Source organism: Perissodus microlepis, chromosome 2, assembly GCF_051167445.1.
Source record: "Perissodus microlepis isolate ML-2025 ecotype Zambia chromosome 2, ASM5116744v1, whole genome shotgun sequence".
Lineage (NCBI taxonomy): Eukaryota > Metazoa > Chordata > Actinopteri > Cichliformes > Cichlidae > Perissodus > Perissodus microlepis.
This window is the reverse complement of record NC_140462.1, coordinates 12,807,333-12,826,377: the sequence shown is the minus strand read 5'-3', so window position 1 is coordinate 12,826,377 and position 19,045 is coordinate 12,807,333. Positions and strand designations below refer to the sequence as shown.

The 19,045-nt window shown below is 40.0% G+C and overlaps 2 protein-coding genes and 1 long non-coding RNA gene across 4 annotated transcripts; all 3 read left to right on the top strand.

The window, feature by feature from the left end:
* Positions 1 to 1,584: 1,584 nt before the first annotated feature.
* LOC146392439 (uncharacterized) lies at positions 1,585 to 2,197 on the top strand. Its single transcript, XR_014801896.1, has 2 exons — positions 1,585 to 1,680; positions 1,761 to 2,197. It is a non-coding gene; the product is annotated as an uncharacterized LOC146392439 (long non-coding RNA).
* A 3,046-nt stretch (positions 2,198 to 5,243) lies between these two features.
* Positions 5,244 to 17,854, top strand: LOC146392437 (uncharacterized). Its single transcript, XM_084949874.1, has 11 exons — positions 5,244 to 5,307; positions 5,385 to 5,440; positions 5,510 to 5,785; positions 5,872 to 6,147; positions 6,237 to 6,777; positions 15,920 to 16,114; positions 16,194 to 16,249; positions 16,322 to 16,645; positions 16,732 to 17,007; positions 17,097 to 17,671; positions 17,748 to 17,854. Exons 1-11 carry the CDS (start codon positions 5,282 to 5,284, stop codon positions 17,757 to 17,759), a joined length of 2,613 nt encoding a protein of 870 aa, XP_084806000.1. The 5' UTR covers positions 5,244 to 5,281; the 3' UTR covers positions 17,760 to 17,854.
* Positions 8,209 to 14,296, top strand: LOC146392438 (uncharacterized). 2 transcript variants are annotated; one of them, XM_084947684.1, is made up of 4 exons: positions 8,209 to 10,545; positions 12,152 to 12,320; positions 12,482 to 12,561; positions 13,036 to 14,296. In XM_084947684.1, the coding sequence occupies exons 1-4, from the start codon at positions 10,513 to 10,515 to the stop codon at positions 13,330 to 13,332; spliced, it is 579 nt and encodes a 192-aa protein (XP_084803810.1). In that variant the 5' UTR covers positions 8,209 to 10,512; the 3' UTR covers positions 13,333 to 14,296. The 2 variants fall into 2 exon arrangements, with proteins under 2 accessions (XP_084803810.1, XP_084803803.1); XM_084947677.1 differs by having other exon boundaries at positions 8,210 to 12,320.
* Positions 17,855 to 19,045: the final 1,191 nt, after the last annotated feature.

Sequence of the window (19,045 nt, the reverse complement as noted above, 5' to 3'; positions counted from 1 at the left end):
CAGTCTAACTGACACACAATACAAGACAACAACTACACAACAAACTAACTACAGCCTCCAAACACGCTAAACGTCACTAATGTCTCACATATGAAAACTCGCTCTCTCTCTGTCTTTCACTCGCCCGCTTATCGTCGCGGGTGTCACTCCTAAAAACTTCCCCTTCTCCCTAAACAACCAAATGTCACATGTTGCCTTATCATTTTTTTTGATTGGCTGACATGGTAAACTCTAACACCAATAGGGAAGGGGTGTTTTTATGGGCTCAAAATGTGGTCATAAATATTTTGTACTTGTAAAAAAGATTTGTATGTGTAAAAAAGATTTGTGTGTGCGTAAAAAAGATTTGTATGTGTAAAAAGAATTTGTGTGTGCGTAAAAAAGATTTGTATGTGTAAAAAAGATTTGTGTGTGCGTAAAAAAGATTTGTATGTGTAAAAAAGATTTGTGTGTGCGTAAAAAAGATTTGTGTGTGGACTTAGAAAAAAAACCCCTGCAAGTTACAAGTACGAATTTTGACCCCATTTTTCTTCCTTTCATCTGATTGGTCAATGTCATGTCAATCACAAATGTAACAATCCAATCAGAGAACAGATGTGTTTGGCTGTTGGAGGGGCGCTTTTTTTGAACTGCAGGGCCCTATTTCAGGAAGCCGGTTTAGTGCAAACTCTGAGTAAGTATACCCTGAGTGAACGAAAACTCTGGGTCTTCGGTTTCACAAAGCGAGTTCAGATGAAGCCTGAGTGAGTCACCATGACGACACACTCCGTGAAGCTAACCTGCCCCCTAGCAGGTTTACTGCAACTAACCCTGACTGTCCCCGCCTCTTTGTCGGAAACCTGACTGTAGGAAGTGTCAGACATGGCGTGCCCCTTCCTTGAAGAGCCAGTAGATGTTGAAGCCCAAATTCTCCGCAGAGCTCTCTGCCGGGAGAGAGTGATTAGAGTGCGTTTGGACATTTTATCATTTCCTGATGATTTTCTGTGTGAACGTTACCGTTTTTCAGCACAATCTATAATTCATTTGAATAACATCCTCAGGCCTAATATTGCTCATGTGACACATCGCGGACATTCTCTCAGTTCTGTACATATTATTTGTATTGCACTTTGTTTTTTTGCAAACGGGAGCTTTCTGTATAATATTGGTGACGCTGAGCACGTTTCCAAGGCTACCGTCTGTCGGGCAGTCAGGAATGTTACAGTTGCACTGAAACGTCTCCTGTACTCGTTTGTGGTGTTCCCCGGTCATAGACCCACAAGATTTATCAAAGAGGGATTCCACAAAATTGCAGGTATCAGGATGAACAAAACTTAATTCATGATGTGGTGATACTTGAACTACTACTTAAATTTTACATTTATTTTCAGGGTTCCCAGGCGTGATTGGCTGTATAGATGGCACTCACATTCCAATCATTGCTCCTTCAGTAAATGAAGGAGACTATGTGAACAGGAAGTCTTTCCACAGCATTAATGTACAGGTACATAGTTCCCTGTAGCATTTCAAACTAACAAATTATTTCATTATAGTAATGGATGCTAATTTGTGTTCTCTGCACTGTGAAGATCATATGTAATGCTGCCAACATTATCACAAATGTGGAAGCCAAGTGGCCAGGCTCTGTTCATGACTCACGAATTTTTCGTGAATGTACACTGAGCACAAAATTTGGACATGGTGAGTTGAAAATACTTTAAAATATATAAAGACCGATTGCTACAGGGACATTTGAACTGAAGTGTATCCTTCTGTCTTAGGAGAGTTCACTGGCTACTTGCTTGGTGATAGGGGGTATCCATGTTTACCCTATTTGCTTACCCCTTACCCTGACCCTGAACCGGGCCCACAGCAGCGATATAATCTGGCTCATTGCAGGACAAGAGCCAGAGTTGAAATGACTATCGGAATGCTTAAGGCCCGGTTCCAGTGCCTTCAAAGACTCAGGGTCACCCCAGAAAGGGCATGTGACATTATTGTGGCATGTGTGATTCTTCACAACATTGCCACAATTAGAGGAGAACACTGTCCTTCTGAACCAAACATCAGCAGTGATCCAAACCATGAACATCCTGACCCTCCCACGGACATACAAGATGGAAGAGCAGTCAGAGACACCATATGTCACAATCATTTCCTTTGACCCATCACCTCAACATGTTGAAAGAAGAATAAACAGATTTTTTGTTCAACTGGCTTTATTGGTCGCCTGTATTTCCTGTACACAAAGTATTAATAAGTATATTATTATGTTGTTCAAACACTGAAATAATTCGTCCATCTCTGACCACTTCACCCACCCTTAACTGATGTTCCAGCAGTAAAATCTCAATCTTGGTCTTTTGGATCTGCTGCTTGAAGTGTTCCATTTCCAAGTCACATTTTTTTATTTTCTTGATCAAATAGGTCTTGTACAGCTGCTTTACAGGGAGCTATTGAAACACAGAAAATAGCATTGGCATTCATAGTACATGCCTACTTAGGTTGGTTGTAAATCAGTGCTGAACATCTTACTGAGGAAAGGTTTGTTGGAGAAGTGGCTGGACCCTCTTCCTCTTCATTTCCATCATCACTCTGTTAGAGACATAGAAAGTCCATGGTTTTATTATAGTACCACATTTTATTCAATTGTTATATTTTCCATTGTAAGATGTAAACCTCATAAAGTGTCTCTGTTGCTTCCTCTTCTGTAACAGCTGTCAATGTTTCTTCATTATTTTCCTGTAGTAAAGAAATTAACAACGTTGCTGTTCTACTGTAAACTCATATAATCTGTGGAGTATTAAGAGTACTCACAACTGCATGTTGGTCTGGCTCAACAGGAGGCTGCACCAGATGCAGTACACCATCACCATCAACTGATAGAATATGAGGTTTATACAGGTCACTTATAACTTACAAGGGACCAAATGGCAATTAACAAACATATACCAATCACCTTACACTTCATTGTCATTATGCTCTCAAAGACAACCAAGACTGAGGGAAGGCAAAATCAGTAGGAAAATAACTTCACTACAAAATAATTCATTATGGTAAAGAGTTTATCAAATGAATGAGTAGCACTGCAAAGGTGACTGTGAAGAAAGGATGTATGCACATCATGTATTATTTTGAATTTACCTCTTATGTAGTGTAATGTACTGTGATGCGGAAACATCCTCTTGGTGTTTATGTGTCCTTTTCCTCCCTGTTCTCCAGCTGTTTCCAGCTCCATAACTGAATGTTTTTACTGGTGAATCTTTTTGTTTGCGTGTAGTTGTTTACTTCTTTTATCATTCTCACTCTAACTCCAATTCTCTGGTCCTCTCAGCGAATAGTTATTGGTGATGTCACATTGATGGAATTCATGCATTTAACCACCAGCTAACAATTCATCTCATTCGATCATGATTATAGTCGTCCCACTAGGTGGCGCTCTAAACATTACTGACAAATGGCATAACCAACATTTCCGAGCTCGAGTCTCATCATGCCTGCGACCAGAGAGATTGGACATTGTGTTTTTGAGTGACAGCAGATTACTGCTTTTTGGCGAGTGATTGAAACGCCACGTGCCGCCATGACCACCCCGTTTCCCTGAACGTAAAAAGCTTCGCAATTTAAAATCACAAAGGTCTTTAGATTCCACACAGAAGATATCGCGTCAATCTGACGAAATCCCTTGGAGGAGTTCGTCAAAGAACGGTGCCTGAAAAGAGGGGAAAATGTCGCCAAAATTACACATTAATTTTAAAATGGCTGACTTCCTGTTGGATTTGGGATATTGCTCCAGGAGACTTTTTTCTACATCTTGATATCTTACATAAGCTTGCCAGGTTTCAGACTCATAGATAAAACACAGAGCTGGAACCGATTTGTTCCAGATATCAAGTGGAAGACAGTCTGGATGGTCCCCCATAAATATTTGATTGTAAATAAGGTGAAAGAAGTCTCATTTAAAATTCTACATAAATGTTATCCAGCCAGTCACTACATGGTAAAATTTAAAAGGGACATAAATACTAATTGTACTTTCTGTGGGGATCATCCAGAAACTGTGACACATCTTTTTTGGTACTGTTCTTTTACACAGAGATTCTGGAAGGAATTTAGCAGGTTTGTTATTGTCCATATTTTAAGGGAGTTTTCTTTACGATGGGAAAATGTTTTATTCTGTTTGTTTAAGTTCCCCAAGAAGTATGATAAATGTTTTTTTATGATAAATTTGTTAATACTTTTAGCTAAATTTTTTATCCATAAATGTAAGTTTACTAACAAAACACCATATTTCTGTCATTATTTTAAGGATGTGGAAATGTACATACAATCAATATCAGACTCCACCAACAAAAAGGCTCTCAAAACAATATATGTATGTGAATTTTTGCGTGTATTCTTATAATTGTTACCTTTTTCTTTTACCCTTGGCTTTTTGTGTTCATGTTCTGTTGTTTTGTATACTTCATCTGTTCGTATGTTGTATACTCATTGTTTGTTAAATAAAGTTTAAAAAAAAAAAAAAGATAAAACACAGAGCAGGGGCTGATGTTTTGAAATATTGTAGGGGGCGCTGTGGAGCCATTTTGCGCTATTCAAGGAAAGTGATCACATAACAACAAAGCCTTCATCACATTGAATCTGTGGGCCAAATTTCAAGACTTTTTAAACTTTCCAAGCCCCTCAAAAGCCACTTCATCTTTCATGGTGAAATGTCAAAATGTCACCTTCACTTCTAAATTGCGGACTTCCTGTTCGGTTTGCGTCAATAGGCCCACAGACTTTTTTGTTTGTCTTGGCATGGTACACATGTGTGCCAGATTTCATACATGTAGCTCAAACGATGTGGTCATAGGGCTGTATTTTACAAGGCATAGGTGGCGCTACAGAGCCATTTTCACATGCCCATATGTAAAACCATTAAAATACAAAATTTTTCACCAGACCTGGCATGTGTGCAAAATTTTATGAGTTTTTGAGCATGTTTAGGCCCTCAAAAAGGCCCTTGTTTTGCCTGAATAATAATAATAATAATAATAATAATAATAATAAGAAGAAGAAGAAGAAGAAGAAGAAGAAGAAACGGAGCAGATACAATAGGGCCTTCGCACTCTCAGTGCTCGGGCCCTAATTAAAATGTGTTATCTTCATTCAAACACCTGAGCAGTTTACGCTGAAGCATGATTCACTTTTCAGGCAGGTGTTTCTTTTTTAGTCATTAGGCTCTGATTGGTTAAGACTGCTCTCTGGCAGCATATATAAGCCTTCACCTCAGACAACTTTATTGCTGGTAGCCTTCAGAATGACGACAACAGACTACTTCTTGGGGTATGTGGCAAGTGTATTTTAATTTCTGCTCTTCTGGCCTATTATAGTTACTTAATGATCTTTTACAAATGTTTTAGGGGTTCAGTCCTTGTCTTGCTGGTTGTGCATATATGCAGCCTTCCTCTTGAGAAAGGTAGGTGAAACTTTTCCATATATACAAACTGTATTGCTTAACTTCTATTAATGTTTCCTTCTCCCTCAGGCTATTATCCAGGCGCTCCTTACTGGAGAGGTAACACAAACACTGCAGGTAATGTTGCCTTAAGCCAGGGTGGCCCTTATGCATACCCATCCTCTGTAGTTGTACCTTATAATGCTCAGCATGGAGGGGTTGCAGTGCAGCAGCCTGGTGTCTATCAATATGCTCCCCAGAGCGTGCCAGTATTATATACCGGCTCCAGCTCTTCTGGCCCTGCCCAGGCTGGAGGATACACGACAGGTTCCACACAGGCTGGAGGTGCTGTTCGACCTGCAGCTGGTAAGTAATGGAATATTTCATGATGCACTACAAACATTTATCGTGAACATTACCAGCAAGTGTTGTGTGGCTTTCTCTTTCAAAAGGTTCAAATGTTGGTGTTTCTACTGGAGGAAGCAGCGCAAATACTGGTGCTAATGTTGCCCTAAGCCAGGGAGGACCTTATCCATACCCCTCCTCTGTAGCTGTGCCTTATAGTGCTCCATATGGAGGTGTCGCAGTGCAGCAGCCTGGTTTCTCACAATATGCTGCCCAGAGTGTGGCAGCACCATACACCGGCTCCAGTTACTCCGCTCCTGCTCAGGCAGGAGGAAGCACAGCTGGCTCTGCACAAACTGGGGCAACTTCTCAACCTGCAGCTGGTACCTACTGTGATGATGCAGTATAAATGCAATTATTAGGATCTCCTGACCCGAATCCTTGGTAATCTTGGCTTAAATTCTTTCCTTAGAAATCAACTGGGCTGTCCCACCTCCCAAGCTCGGTGAGGAATCATCACCCAACCCTCAAAGCCTCGCCTCTAGCACAGCTGATGAGCCTGGTGCTCTTCTACCACCAGTACCTGCATACCAACCAGGAGAGTTGTCCCACTATGAGAAGGCTGCTGAGGCTGGGGACTACCAGTCGGAGACAGAAGAACTAGGTCGCAGGACTGTCCCAGCTACGATGGAGGCTTTTGCTGCTGCGGGTGGACTGGCATCCCCAGGCTTTGCCACAGGACAGTTTGGAATGGGTGGACTGTGGGGTAGTCCGTATCCATCCTTTGACTTCTTGTTCCTGACTGGCCAGTACCCTGTGGGCACAGTCAGTCACTTCAGCCAGGACTACGAGCAGGGACGAGACTACGCTCACAGCACTCACTACCTGAAAGACCACCCCTACCCCGGCTTTGCACAGTCAGAGGGGGCAGTTGGAGCAGCTCAGAGCCTTCAGACTCCCAGCTTGTATGTGAGCAGTCCAGTGGTGGGAGGTTATTACCAGGTTGGAGCATAACCGGTACCTGCTTCCTACACAGGTGTTACACAGGTATGTTTCCTATAATGTCTAAATTTTACCACAACTGCATGTTGTAATTGTACTTGCACTTCCCTCTTGTCTTTCAGGTAAGATACTAGCTGAATCAAATCAGCTTACTGAACTGGGAAACACAATGAACTGGTTAATGCTGCAATAGGAATGACTCCATGTGATACAATAAACTTGGTTTTCAGTGTTTTGAAACGGTGACTTCAGTCTCCTCTGTAGTGAATGGTAATGAAGCTTTACACCCACCCACTCTCCCTTGCTACTCCAGCAAGGCTCTAGTGCCTGTTCACATGTCTGTGGATAAATGCCAATTGCTGTAGTCTATATCTTCGGTCTCTGATACAAAAAGCAAGACCCTAGTGTAAAGCCCCAATGAGTTCCAAACTTGGGCAGACTCGCACAAATTTTTAAAACCCTGATCAACTAATTGGCATGATGAAGACAAGCTAATAATTCTAGGTATTTAATTTCCCACAGAAATTAAAGCACTTTACATAACTAAGACATCTGTCACGTTGGGAGTCAGACTACACGGAATTCATTTTACTAGTTTGCCATACCAGTAGTTCCTTTTCCGGTCTTAAAGTGAGGAAATGGAAAATCTGTGGCATGTAACTGGATTGCAAATTTCAGATTCTGTTGGCATAAAAAAACCTGAACATTTGTATTGCATGATGTTGCTGCATCTGAGTATAAACACTACAGGACAAGCCTGCTGCTTGTCTCGTCTTTATAAGGTGGTGTCAATGTTTATATTATGCTGCCCCCAAGTGGCCAATAAATGAATTTTTAAAAACGCTCCTCTACACAAACTTGTAGCACAGATGAATGCTGTGGTTTCTGTAACCAGCAGTGTTGGTCAAGTTACTTGAAAAAAGTAATCAGTAACTAATTACTGATTACTTCCCCAAAAAAGTAATCCAGTTACTTTACTGATTACTTATTTTCAAAAGTAATTAGTTTTTAAAAACACGATTTACAACCTGAATAGGTGATAAAGCGATAGATCTTTCAGCCCAATTCTACTTTTTCTGCATAATCCATCATATGATGGATTATGCAAAATGTAATCAAATGGAAAAGTCCCTTTTTAAAACTTGTTTTATTAGTTTTAATCTTAACTTTATGCATCAAGCAAAGAATTAATTATATGCACCATTCTCTGACTGGAAGAAATTTATTTAATATTTAAACCTATTTTCTGCACATTCCAGCACATAAAATATTTTTTTGTGTGTGTTTACACTCACTCTTTCAAATAGATGCAAGTAAAACACAGCAGAAAATAAATAAAATCAAAGACTCAGCGGTCCTTTTGCTCTATTTTCACCTGTAAAGCAGGAGTGGGTAGGCGGAGGTTTACCCTGGTGCAGGTGTGCCGCAGCGGTCAGTGGAAGGATACGGCAGTTTCTCTGTGAATTTCCCATTACGTCATAGCGCACTCGGTGCTTGCTTGGAAGTTTAGGGGGTTTTTTCGCTGTAAAAAGAAGTTTTCTTCACACGCACAACGGACGCTAATGTTTTTGTCACTTTTTATGGAATCAAACTCAAAGTAAGGTCAGTACTTCCACGCTTTAAACGCTGCACGCACACACTCTCTCCCGCACTCGATATATGATCCATTGTTGATCTGCACACAGCTGTTGTCACGAACGTGGCACTCGCTTACGTCACTGTCATGAGACATTCTCGCAAAAAAATCAGGGTTTTAGTAACGCAGCGTTCCTACGGGAAAGTAACGGTAATCTAATTACCGTTTTTGCAATAGTAATCCCTTACTTTACTCGTTACTTGAAAAAAGTAATCGGATTACAGTAACGCGTCACTGCCCATCTCTGGTAACCAGCATGTCAAATGAACATGCAACAGTTTGTCGTCAATGATTTGCAGACACTTCCACACAGGTGTTAACAGCATTTATAAATCCACAATCCTTTCTACTCTCTGGACTTGATGTCTTCAGCTCCATGTGAAAGACTAACAGCAGCTGTGCATTACAGCTCCACTTTTCACATTAACCACCATTTGTGAAGTAACTGCAGGCCACATAAGACCAAAACAAAGAGGAAGACTATTTTGCTGATTTCTAGTTCCATCTTTATTTGTGGATTACTAGAGTAGCTTTGCATGATGCAGTTTAAAATAATCCTTATTTTTATTATAGTGGTCTTGGTGCACCTCTCAAGTTCATTTCCTGTCTGCAACAAGAAATTTCAGTTCCCTTCCCCCTCCCTTGAAATTAATTTCCTTTGGACTGGCTGCCTCTAGCATGCAAAAGCTTTGAACAGCGTTTGGGTGGGGCTTCTTCTGAACTCACAGCCATAGACGTGTGCCATGAGATGGCCGTATCAATGATATCAGTTTTCATTGAGATAATATGGAAATGAGCAACAACAAAAAACAGTTTGAACACTGGCTCATAGAGATGACTTTCACACATAGTGCCCTCAATATTTGAAACTTTGTAAATATTAAATATGATTATTCACCACTGTAAATGAATGATTTATTTTATTGGCACATAGACAGACTCTTTATTTTTAAGATTTGTGTTAAAGCTCACCTTTTCAGCTCCACCAAGGCAGTTGTTTGCCTTGTCAGGTATCTTGGGCTCTGGAAGTGTATGTTTTTGATTTGTGGTTTTTGTAGGGTTTGTTATTTGTTTGTTTACTTGTTTCTCACTTCAGTCCAACCCCCAGTCTTCTTTGTGTATCATGTGTTGTCTGGCTTTTTCTTTGCCCTTCATTGCTGCGTCTCACTGTTCTGTACACTCTCAGAAATAGAGGTACGAGAGAAGAACATTTTTGTACCTATAGGTACATTTTTTTTTAATGTTCCCTTAAAAGTACAATACTGGTCTTTAAAAGTCCAGAAATGCCCCTTTAAAGGTTCAATTTGAAATAAAGTACAAATCTGTACCATTTTGACCTGTACTGCAGTGACAGTGGCAGAATGTGGTAATGGGTCAGCATGGGAAAATCTGGATGGGCCTGGTTAATTGTAAAATTCATATGAGATGTGAGTGTGCTCATAAAAGCTACATGTTATAATCAAATCTGTTGGTCCTCTCCTCTGTACGTAAATTATCCTATGATGCAAAGAATATCTGTAACCTACCTTTGTGTAAGTTATGTTAAATTATATTAAAAAAAACACACACACAATGACATGCAGGCACAACCAAATGATGTTAAAAAAAACTGGTCCATTTCCATTTTATTAAGTTCCAGTTATAATTTTTAATGTTTTAAATCTTTCAAAAACGTGAAATCATTTTACTGTTATGTTTGGCCATTTACTTTTTTGCTTTTACTACATCCTAGAATTGTTCATTAATTGTGAGGTTTTTATGGAATTTGCAACATCAAGTTAAACCGAGGTTCTTTGGAAGTTAAAATGTCAAGCAGATTTTTATGTTACGGTGACTACATTTTGTAAGTTACAAATATAGTTCGCCAAGACAGCATAACGGTTTCTAAACAACTGCGCATTAATACCACAATGTTCAATGTTCAATGTTCGCGTTGCGAACTTGACACATGAAAATGTGTCAAGTTCGCAACGCGCATTAATCCCAAAGGCTGAAAAGCCAGCAGCGATGAGTGCTCCGCCTCCACGCTGACTAGCGTTGACGCAGAAAATGACTCTCAGAGGGTTATCGACGGAGGAGCTCCTTAAAAAGTTGATGGAAGAAAGCATTGATGTGTCAGACGACGAGGCGCAAAGATTTAGAGGTAAGTCGGGTGTGATTTTGTGTTTTTATAAAAATTACAACGTGTAATTTTACAGTAGAGTTAGCAAAAGTCCGAAGAGCTAGATTTAACATGGGTGAAAGCTAGCAGTCAGCTAAGTTTTAAACAAAGAAAGGTACAAATGTGGACTATTTAGACTGTTGGTGGAATGTTCAACGTCTGTCTGCCCGCCGTATTCGAGTGTTTTATCAATAGTGACTAACCGTGTACAAATATGTAAAAAAAGCAATAATTTCTCAAAACATGCTAGTATGTAAATATAGCTATTAACAAAATCGTTTTCTAAGCAAAATTTATCGCATCTAACTTGTTTCCCGCTCAAAGGGATTTTAAACAATGGAAGGTACACATTTGTACCATTCCACCTACTTAGTGGGATTTTCGAATATGAGAGCTGTAAGCTCTGCGCAGGGACACTGTCTGCAACACAAGAATTGTTAAGATGATTGGGGAAACAGCTAATGATTTTTTTGTCTCTAAATCTGATTATTATTTTCTGTACTAACTGATTAATCAATCTGTTTATTATCTTTAGAATTTTTGTTCAAGGGTTAAAGCACTTTACATTTATCTCCAGTCTGTGTCTTTAACCCTTTAAGACCTACCATAGAACCAAGTCCGCCAGAGCTTATATTATATTTTTACATGTTGTAGTGCTATTTTTGGGAGCATTTCAAGTTGCTGTACATTAATATAACCATTACAGCCTAAATTTTAATAATATGTATGCATTAAGTGCATAGTAATTACATAAATTGCAAAAAAAGTGCAATAAACTACAAAAAAATTGAAAATCGTTTTGGTTTTTTTAACATATATTTCTAGTTAGAGAAATTTAAGAGGCTTATCCCTCAAAACTGTAAATACAAAAAAGTTGCACAAACTAGTTTCCCACCACAGGAAATTTATTTTGAGTGTCTTCATAGTTTTATTTTTGAAATACGCCAATTTTTATATACTGCAGGAAAAACGAAAATAAATATTATAGTGCAAATTTACAAAAAAGCAGCATATGCGTCAAAATAAACTATTTCCAGCAGTGCAATATGAGTCCTAAGCATCCCAGAAACGACACAGAAAGTCATAAAGTCAAACATAACTTTTAAAAACACCAGTATAGGCTCATGAGGCCCTGATGGTAAAAAAAAAAAAACTACATCTCCGCGAAAATGACGTCACTTCCGGTTTCGGGCAGGTCATGGCGGACATGCGATAGTTCGTGCTGACTCTATTCCAAGTAACAAGTGTTATGAACAGCTGATCAGATCGGCAAAGCGTGTTTCTGGAATATTATGTTTTTGTTCCTGCAAGCGCTTTTTATGCAGTTTTTGCAAAGCTTTATGTGGAAGGAAACTGTGACCAAGCACAAGCTGATGGCATAAGATGTAAGTACAACTTCTCCGGTTTCATATGCAAAAAAAATTATTGCACTAGCTTACGTGGTTGCAGAGCTACCGGGATTTAAACGTAGTTGCGCAAAACGGAGCGTGCCCGCTCCGACCGGTTTTAAAGGGTTAAACATATCAAAAGTTTAAATCCTCAATGTAAAATGTCATTCTTTTGTCTATTCTGCTCTTTTCATTTCCAGTTGTGTGATGAGGTTGATTTAATGCATCCCTGCCAAGACAACATCTATCGCCGCTTTAGCGAAAACTTCACTGCTGTTCTTCAAAATGTTCTTCAAATGACCAAGGATTTGCCACTGAAGAAGGTCTACATGGAAGCAAGAGAGAATGCACTGGCTGAAGACATTACAGGTGCTAATTTGACCTCATACAAATAGTAAATTTTGTGACAATTCATTTGCTCTCTCTTCCAAAAATAATTGATGTACCATAGTGCCATGTCAAGAGCATGTTAATGGGAATTTGCATGCTATCAAAATCTAATGAAGTGCATTTGCATCTGTATGACCTAGGAATTGACGTCAAGGGGGCACTTCTCCTCTTGCCATCCATCTTCAAGGAGAAGATAGAAGATTTCATCATCCTTGGAGAGGTAAATGCATGATGCAATGCATAGCCTTTGGCCACAAGTTTCATTCTCGGTGTTTTGTTGGCATGGAGCTGAATTCAGCTGCGGTTCAGCATCACAGCTAAGCTAATGTAGGGGAAACACTGCTGTTAATCCACAGTGCTGCTGTGCTCTTGGGTTTTGTCTGGTGTTTATATAGATAGATAGACCTTTATTGTCCCCTTAGGGAAATTCTTCTTCACAGGCACTGTCACTGTCAGGGGTGATTGCTTTTGCCCTTGAATATTATGTCAAACTTTAGCAGCTTATCAAACACTACAACAGTCATTGGTCAAGAAGCTTTTTGTTTGGAGTAGGGGCCATGTTTACAGGTTATCAGAATAGACAGTTTTGTTTTGCAGCAAAAAAAGAAGGTAATTTGAGGAATCTGTTGAAAATCCACTTGGCACATATTGCTTAAACATACTGTATACTAATGTTTTTCTTCCTCTTCTGCAGAATACTCCCACGAGTCCATACCCAACCATTCGAATGAAGGATAAGAGTTGGACAACTGCCCTCTCAAGACAGTGTCGCTGTGTTGTGACAGTTGAAGGAGTGGATGTTTGCTCGTGCCGCTCGCTGGATGAGGCCTACATCTCAGCATTCTCCACCTTCTTCGTGTTCAACATGACCTACACTGCATACTTTAAGAAAACACTTGTCTTTCTTCTGAACTGCATTGTCAACATAGGAGACCAGGGAGACAAACCCCTGCCAGTAAGTGTCACCAGGGTACTTAACCAACTCTATTAAATATGCCCCCACCCAAGTGTCACTACCTCATTCACTACCCAAGGCTGATTTTGATGTATAGTCCTCTTCGCCCTTTGTGGTGTATGAGATATGAAAGCAAGCATCAATATTTCAAAAATATAGCGAGTAAATGCAAAAACTTTGTAAACATTACTGCAACTCTTAGCAATCGTCATCAAATGAAACAGTGCTGGGAGTTTTCTTCAGATAGGTTGCTTGTTGACTTTGAACATTCACTCAGCACAAGTGTCAGTGTGCCATTTTCATCTCTGCCAGGTGACTTACAGAATGCTCTGGAAATGAACAAAAGTTTTACAAATGTGCATTTTCAGGATAAAGTGCTTCAGCGTGTGTCTGCTATATCTGTCAGCAGTGTCAAATATGAACTTGAGGATGTTTTTGTAGTTGGCCATGTACACACTGAAGCCATACCTATATTCTTTAAAATCAAGTATATTTTGAATGTTGATACTTGTTGGGTATTGTGTGGGAAACTGTTACTTCCTTGCACTTATGAATGTCATTGCCATGCTTACCAAGTGGCAGTTGACAATGACTGGATCCTGTTCAATCCAGGAAATGAATTAGACATTTTTATGCTCTAGACACCTATTTAGTTGATGATAGGCTGTTTGTGTCCTTGAGGTATTCTGTGTGACGTGATTGCAAGAATATTTTCCACTTTGTCTACATATATGACATATATATATTCTGGCTTGTTGAAGTAGAGCAAAACATTTGTGTGGACAGTTTTTTTTAAATACATGCCATCTCTGTGATCCGTCAAAACATTGTGTTCAGGTTTTTAATGTCTTTATGTGATTGTTTACTTTTTTAAATGAATGTATTTTTCTTGACATGTCCTATGGCAATATACGAATGTAATCAAGGATGTATTCCTGTGGTTGTTTAAATGCTTTGATGTGATTCTATTATCGAAAATAAATGGTTAAATAACTAAATATTTTGGACTATTGGGGGTACATTTTTGTCTCTTTAGGTACGAAATAGGTTGTCGCTGGGGGGGTACCCTCATAGGTACCCTATTGTACCCTTTTCAAGGGAACATTTCTGTACTATAGTTTGTGTGTAGCATCCTAGCTAGTCGTAGCAGGCGTGTATTTCTCTTGGATGTGTATTCCTGTTAAAAGGATGTTTGTCCTCCCTACTTTTGCCAAGTATTTTACCACATGGGATGATATGATCCTTGAGGTTATTGCTCTCATATTGTAGGGCTTACCTTACAAAGACTACCATGAGTCACTTGTTGTGAACTGCTGCTTCTGTCTGTATGCTGTTCAGAGTGAGCCAACAGCAAATGTAGGGTCTGGTTTTGGAGCTGTTCATATATTGACTGAACTAAATTATTATAAGAGATCTTCCCTTTTTCTCCATCCCCATGTGCTGCTCAAGAGCAGGGGTCGGTTAACCTTATTCTATTTCACCTATATTTTCATGTGAAAGTACTTTGTAACTGTAGTTGGTCTTAATCTGTTCTGAGGTACTATTACCTGCTCTTGTGGCATGTGATGTTTTTTATAAGGGTCACTATGTTATAAAAAATATATAGTAATTCATTTTAAGCAGTTTCATTGTTTATTGTTATTGTGAACAACAGCTGTACATTATTGAGATTTAAGCTCTGTTTATGAGAGATGGTTTTAGGACCTACATGAGACAAATTATTTTATTTCCCATTAAAGTGAATTTTCATTAAACTTCATTTTTATTGCACATTTCTTCCTAACAAATGTATAATGTTGCTGAAATGTCCAAAAAGCTAGAAGTCTAATAAGGGTTGTATTGGCTCAGTGTTCGCACATCTCACAGAAAAGGTCAACAGAACAGTGAGAGATGAACTGGATGCACTGATGATTAGCATAAAACTGCTTAGATTTCCACAAAAATGGAATCATCTATCCAAATAGCAAAAACAAATGCAAATGAACCCTTGTTATTTTTCAGAATTCGACATCTACACCATCTGAGATTGTTGTAGGGTAGTCAGCAGCTCCTCGCACCTAACAGGTTTAACTATGAAGTGAGAATAATGAGTCTGCAAGCAGGTCGATCTCAAAGCTTTACATGTCACAGACGTGGCTCTGTTTTTACCTGGGAAATCACTGCGGTAACTTATACTGAATGCTTAACCTGGTTAAGCCAGGTTATGTAGACAGTTTCCATCTAAAAGTGTTACGTCTCCACTGATTCCTTTATTTACAGCATGTTTAAGTGCCCTAAAGACTGTCTGTTGGCTAAATATGTTTTATATGTGCACACTGTTAAGCTGTACCTTTAGTACCTTACTAACACCATAAATAAAACCCAGCTGTAGTTACAGCAGCACAAATGCACATCACATTATCACTGGGATGTGACATGTGATGCACAAAATGTATAAATGCTTTTATACTTTATACTATACATTTCTGCCACATGAATCACTTGTCTTATTTGCATCAGTGTTGCATTTTAAATCTTTATTTTTCATACTATTTCTAGATTTTACCATCATTTTATTTTCATCATCTGATAATGTCTCTGATTGGACTCACTGTCTTCATATAGGAATTGTTGATTGTTGAAGCCCAGTTGATAGCCACTGTTATGATACTCGTTATCTTCGACTCAAGCTTGAGTCACCTTTCCAGCAGGTGTATTTCATTACTTCTTTAAGCTCTGATTGGTTAAGACTGCTTTCTCGCAGCATTTTTAATCCTTCACCTTTGGCAATTGTTCTACTAATTGCCTTCAGAATGATGACTGCAAGCCTCTCACTGGGGTATGTGGCAGGTGTAGTTGGCTTTTTACAACTGACTACTTTTTGTAGGCACCTGATTCATATTTTCAAATGGTTTCAGGGGTTCCCTTTTTGTCTTGCTGATTGTGGCTATATGCAGCCTTCCTCTTGAGAAAGGTAGGTGAAACATTCCTAAACATACAAAACTTTGTGATAAATCTTCATTAATTTCAGTTCTTTCTCACCCAGGCTCTAATCCCAGCACTCAATACAGGATAACTAATGTAAACACTGCAGATAATCTTGCCTCAAACCCAAGAGGAACTTTAGCCAACTTAACGCCTGGTAATGTTGCCTTGGCTCGGGGAGGACCTTATGCATACCCATCCTCTGTGGTTGTACCTTACAATACTCAGTATGGAGGGGTTGCAGTGCAGCAGCCTGGTGTCTTTCAATATGCTCCCCAGAGCGTGCCAGTATTATATACCGGCTCCAGCTCTTCTGGCCCTGCCCAGGCTGGAGGATACACGACTGGCTCAACACAGGCTGGAGGTGCTGTTCGACCTGCAGCTGGTAAATAATGGAATATTTCATGATGCACTACAAACATTTATCGTGAACATTACCAGCAAGTGTTGTGTGGCTTTCTCTTTCAAAAGGTTCAAATGTTGGTGTTTCTACTGGAGGAAGCAGCGCAAATACTGGTGCTAATGTTGCCCTAAGCCAGGGAGGACCTTATCCATACCCCTCCTCTGTAGCTGTGCCTTATAGTGCTCCATATGGAGGTGTCGCAGTGCAGCAGCCTGGTTTCTCACAATATGCTGCCCAGAGTGTGGCAGCACCATACACTGGCTCCAGTTACTCCGCTCCTGCTCAGGCAGGAGGAAGCACAGCTGGCTCTGCACAAACTGGGGCAACTTCTCAACCTGCAGCTGGTACCTACTGTGATGATGCAGTATAAATGCAATTATTAGGATCTCCTGACCCGAATCCTTGGTAATCTTGGCTTAAATTCTTTCCTTAGAAATCAACTGGGCTTTCCCACCTCCCAAGCTCGGTGAGGAATCATCACCCAACCCTCAAAGCCTCGCCTCTAGCACAGCTGATGAGCCTGGTGCTCTTCTACCACCAGTACCTGCATACCAACCAGGAGAGTTGTCCCACTATGAGAAGGCTGCTGAGGCTGGGGACTACCAGTCGGAGACAGAAGAACTAGGTCGCAGGACTGTCCCAGCTACGATGGAGACTTTTGCTGCTGCGGGTGGACTGGCATCCCCAGGCTTTGCCACAGGACAGTTTGGAATGGGTGGACTGTGGGGTAGTCCGTATCCATCCTTTGACTTCTTGTTCCTGACTGGCCAGTACCCTGTGGGCACAGTCAGTCACTTCAGCCAGGACTACGAGCAGGGACGAGACTACGCTCACAGCACTCACTACCTGAAAGACCACCCCTACCCCGGCTTTGCACAGTCAGTGGGGGCAGTTGGAGCAGCTCAGAGCCTTCAGACTCCCAGCTTGTATGTGAGCAGTCCAGTGGTGGGAGGTTATTACCAGGTTGGAGCACAACCGGTACCTGCTTCCTACACAGGTGTTACGCAGGTATGTTTCCTAAAATGCCTACATGTGACAATCTGCATATTGTAACTATACTAACTCTTTCCCTCTTTCCTTCCAGATAAAATACTAGCTGAATCTCAAAGGCATGAGCACAAGTTTAATCAATAAAGTCTTATGAAATGCTCCTGGTCACTTTTCTTATTAGTGGTGGTGTGGGAACGACTAAGGTTGGAGAAATTACATGTAATGTAACTACTGGGGTCAATTTATGATCTGTTAAAAGACCGAATGCGCGCCTGAATTTAGACCTGCCCATGTGGGGTTCATGACCTTAAGGGAACTACTTGGGTTTTCTGTTGGCAACCTGTAGTGGGCCATAAGTGGACATTCCCGCTTATGGCCTGGTATAAGCAAGTTTACCCTGCTCAGGCTGTCAAGTAGGGCATCCAGTGTGCTAAGTTGTAGATCTGTATGTTAAGGTGGATCTTACACTGGCAGTAACCTATATAAGCTTTCAAGTATTTAACATAAAAATACTGGAAGGGTTTACTTTCCCTGGTGGGGATTGCAAAAAATGTGGACACACAAGCAGTACAAGAGAATTCACTGGGAAACCTTTCACCTAAGCTACAGACAATAATTTGAATCCTCCACATACGTACACATTCTGTAATCTACTAGATTATAGGAGGGTAACTATAAATAGCTGAACTCCCCCTCCCTTTGCCACATGGATCCTTCTTTCACAAACATCCAGGGTACATTAGATGAAGAGCTGTGATTTGAGTCAAGGTGTTGACAGGAGAACTGCAGTGAGTTTAGAGCGAAATGATACATGGACTATTTGATTCCACTCAAAAAAGAAAGCCTACTGTAAGGGAAATTATGTACATTCACTAAGAAAAGGCCTTCAAAAGTCACATTTGGGTTTCAGGGCTAAAAAATTTATTGTCAAGTACTTTTTTTTTTTTTTCAAAAAAAATAAAAATAAAAATATGTGTTTGTGTGTGTAATTAAAAAAAAAAAATGTTTAGGTGGATTTCATTGCTTTGAACAGAGCTGAGATAGCCCACTCATGCTGATTTGTGTTTCATGTTTCCTTTCCTTGACCTTTTGCTATAAGTGCATTTCCCAAATGTTGAACTGTTGCTTTTAATTTTATTAATTTAAGCATCCCAACAGTACAGTACTCTAAATCACCACACTTTACAGTAAGAGCTTATAAACGGGACAGGTGGTAGCTAAATTGTGTCTATATTTTGCTAAAAGAGAGAAAGCATATTTAATGGTTTCAGTGCTTATGTATATGTGTATGTGTGTGTGTGTGTGTGTACAACCATGGTTTCCACAGCAGACGCAGCTGTCCGGCCTGAAGGACTGAGCCTATGTCACTGTAACTCTATTTCGGGAACCTGT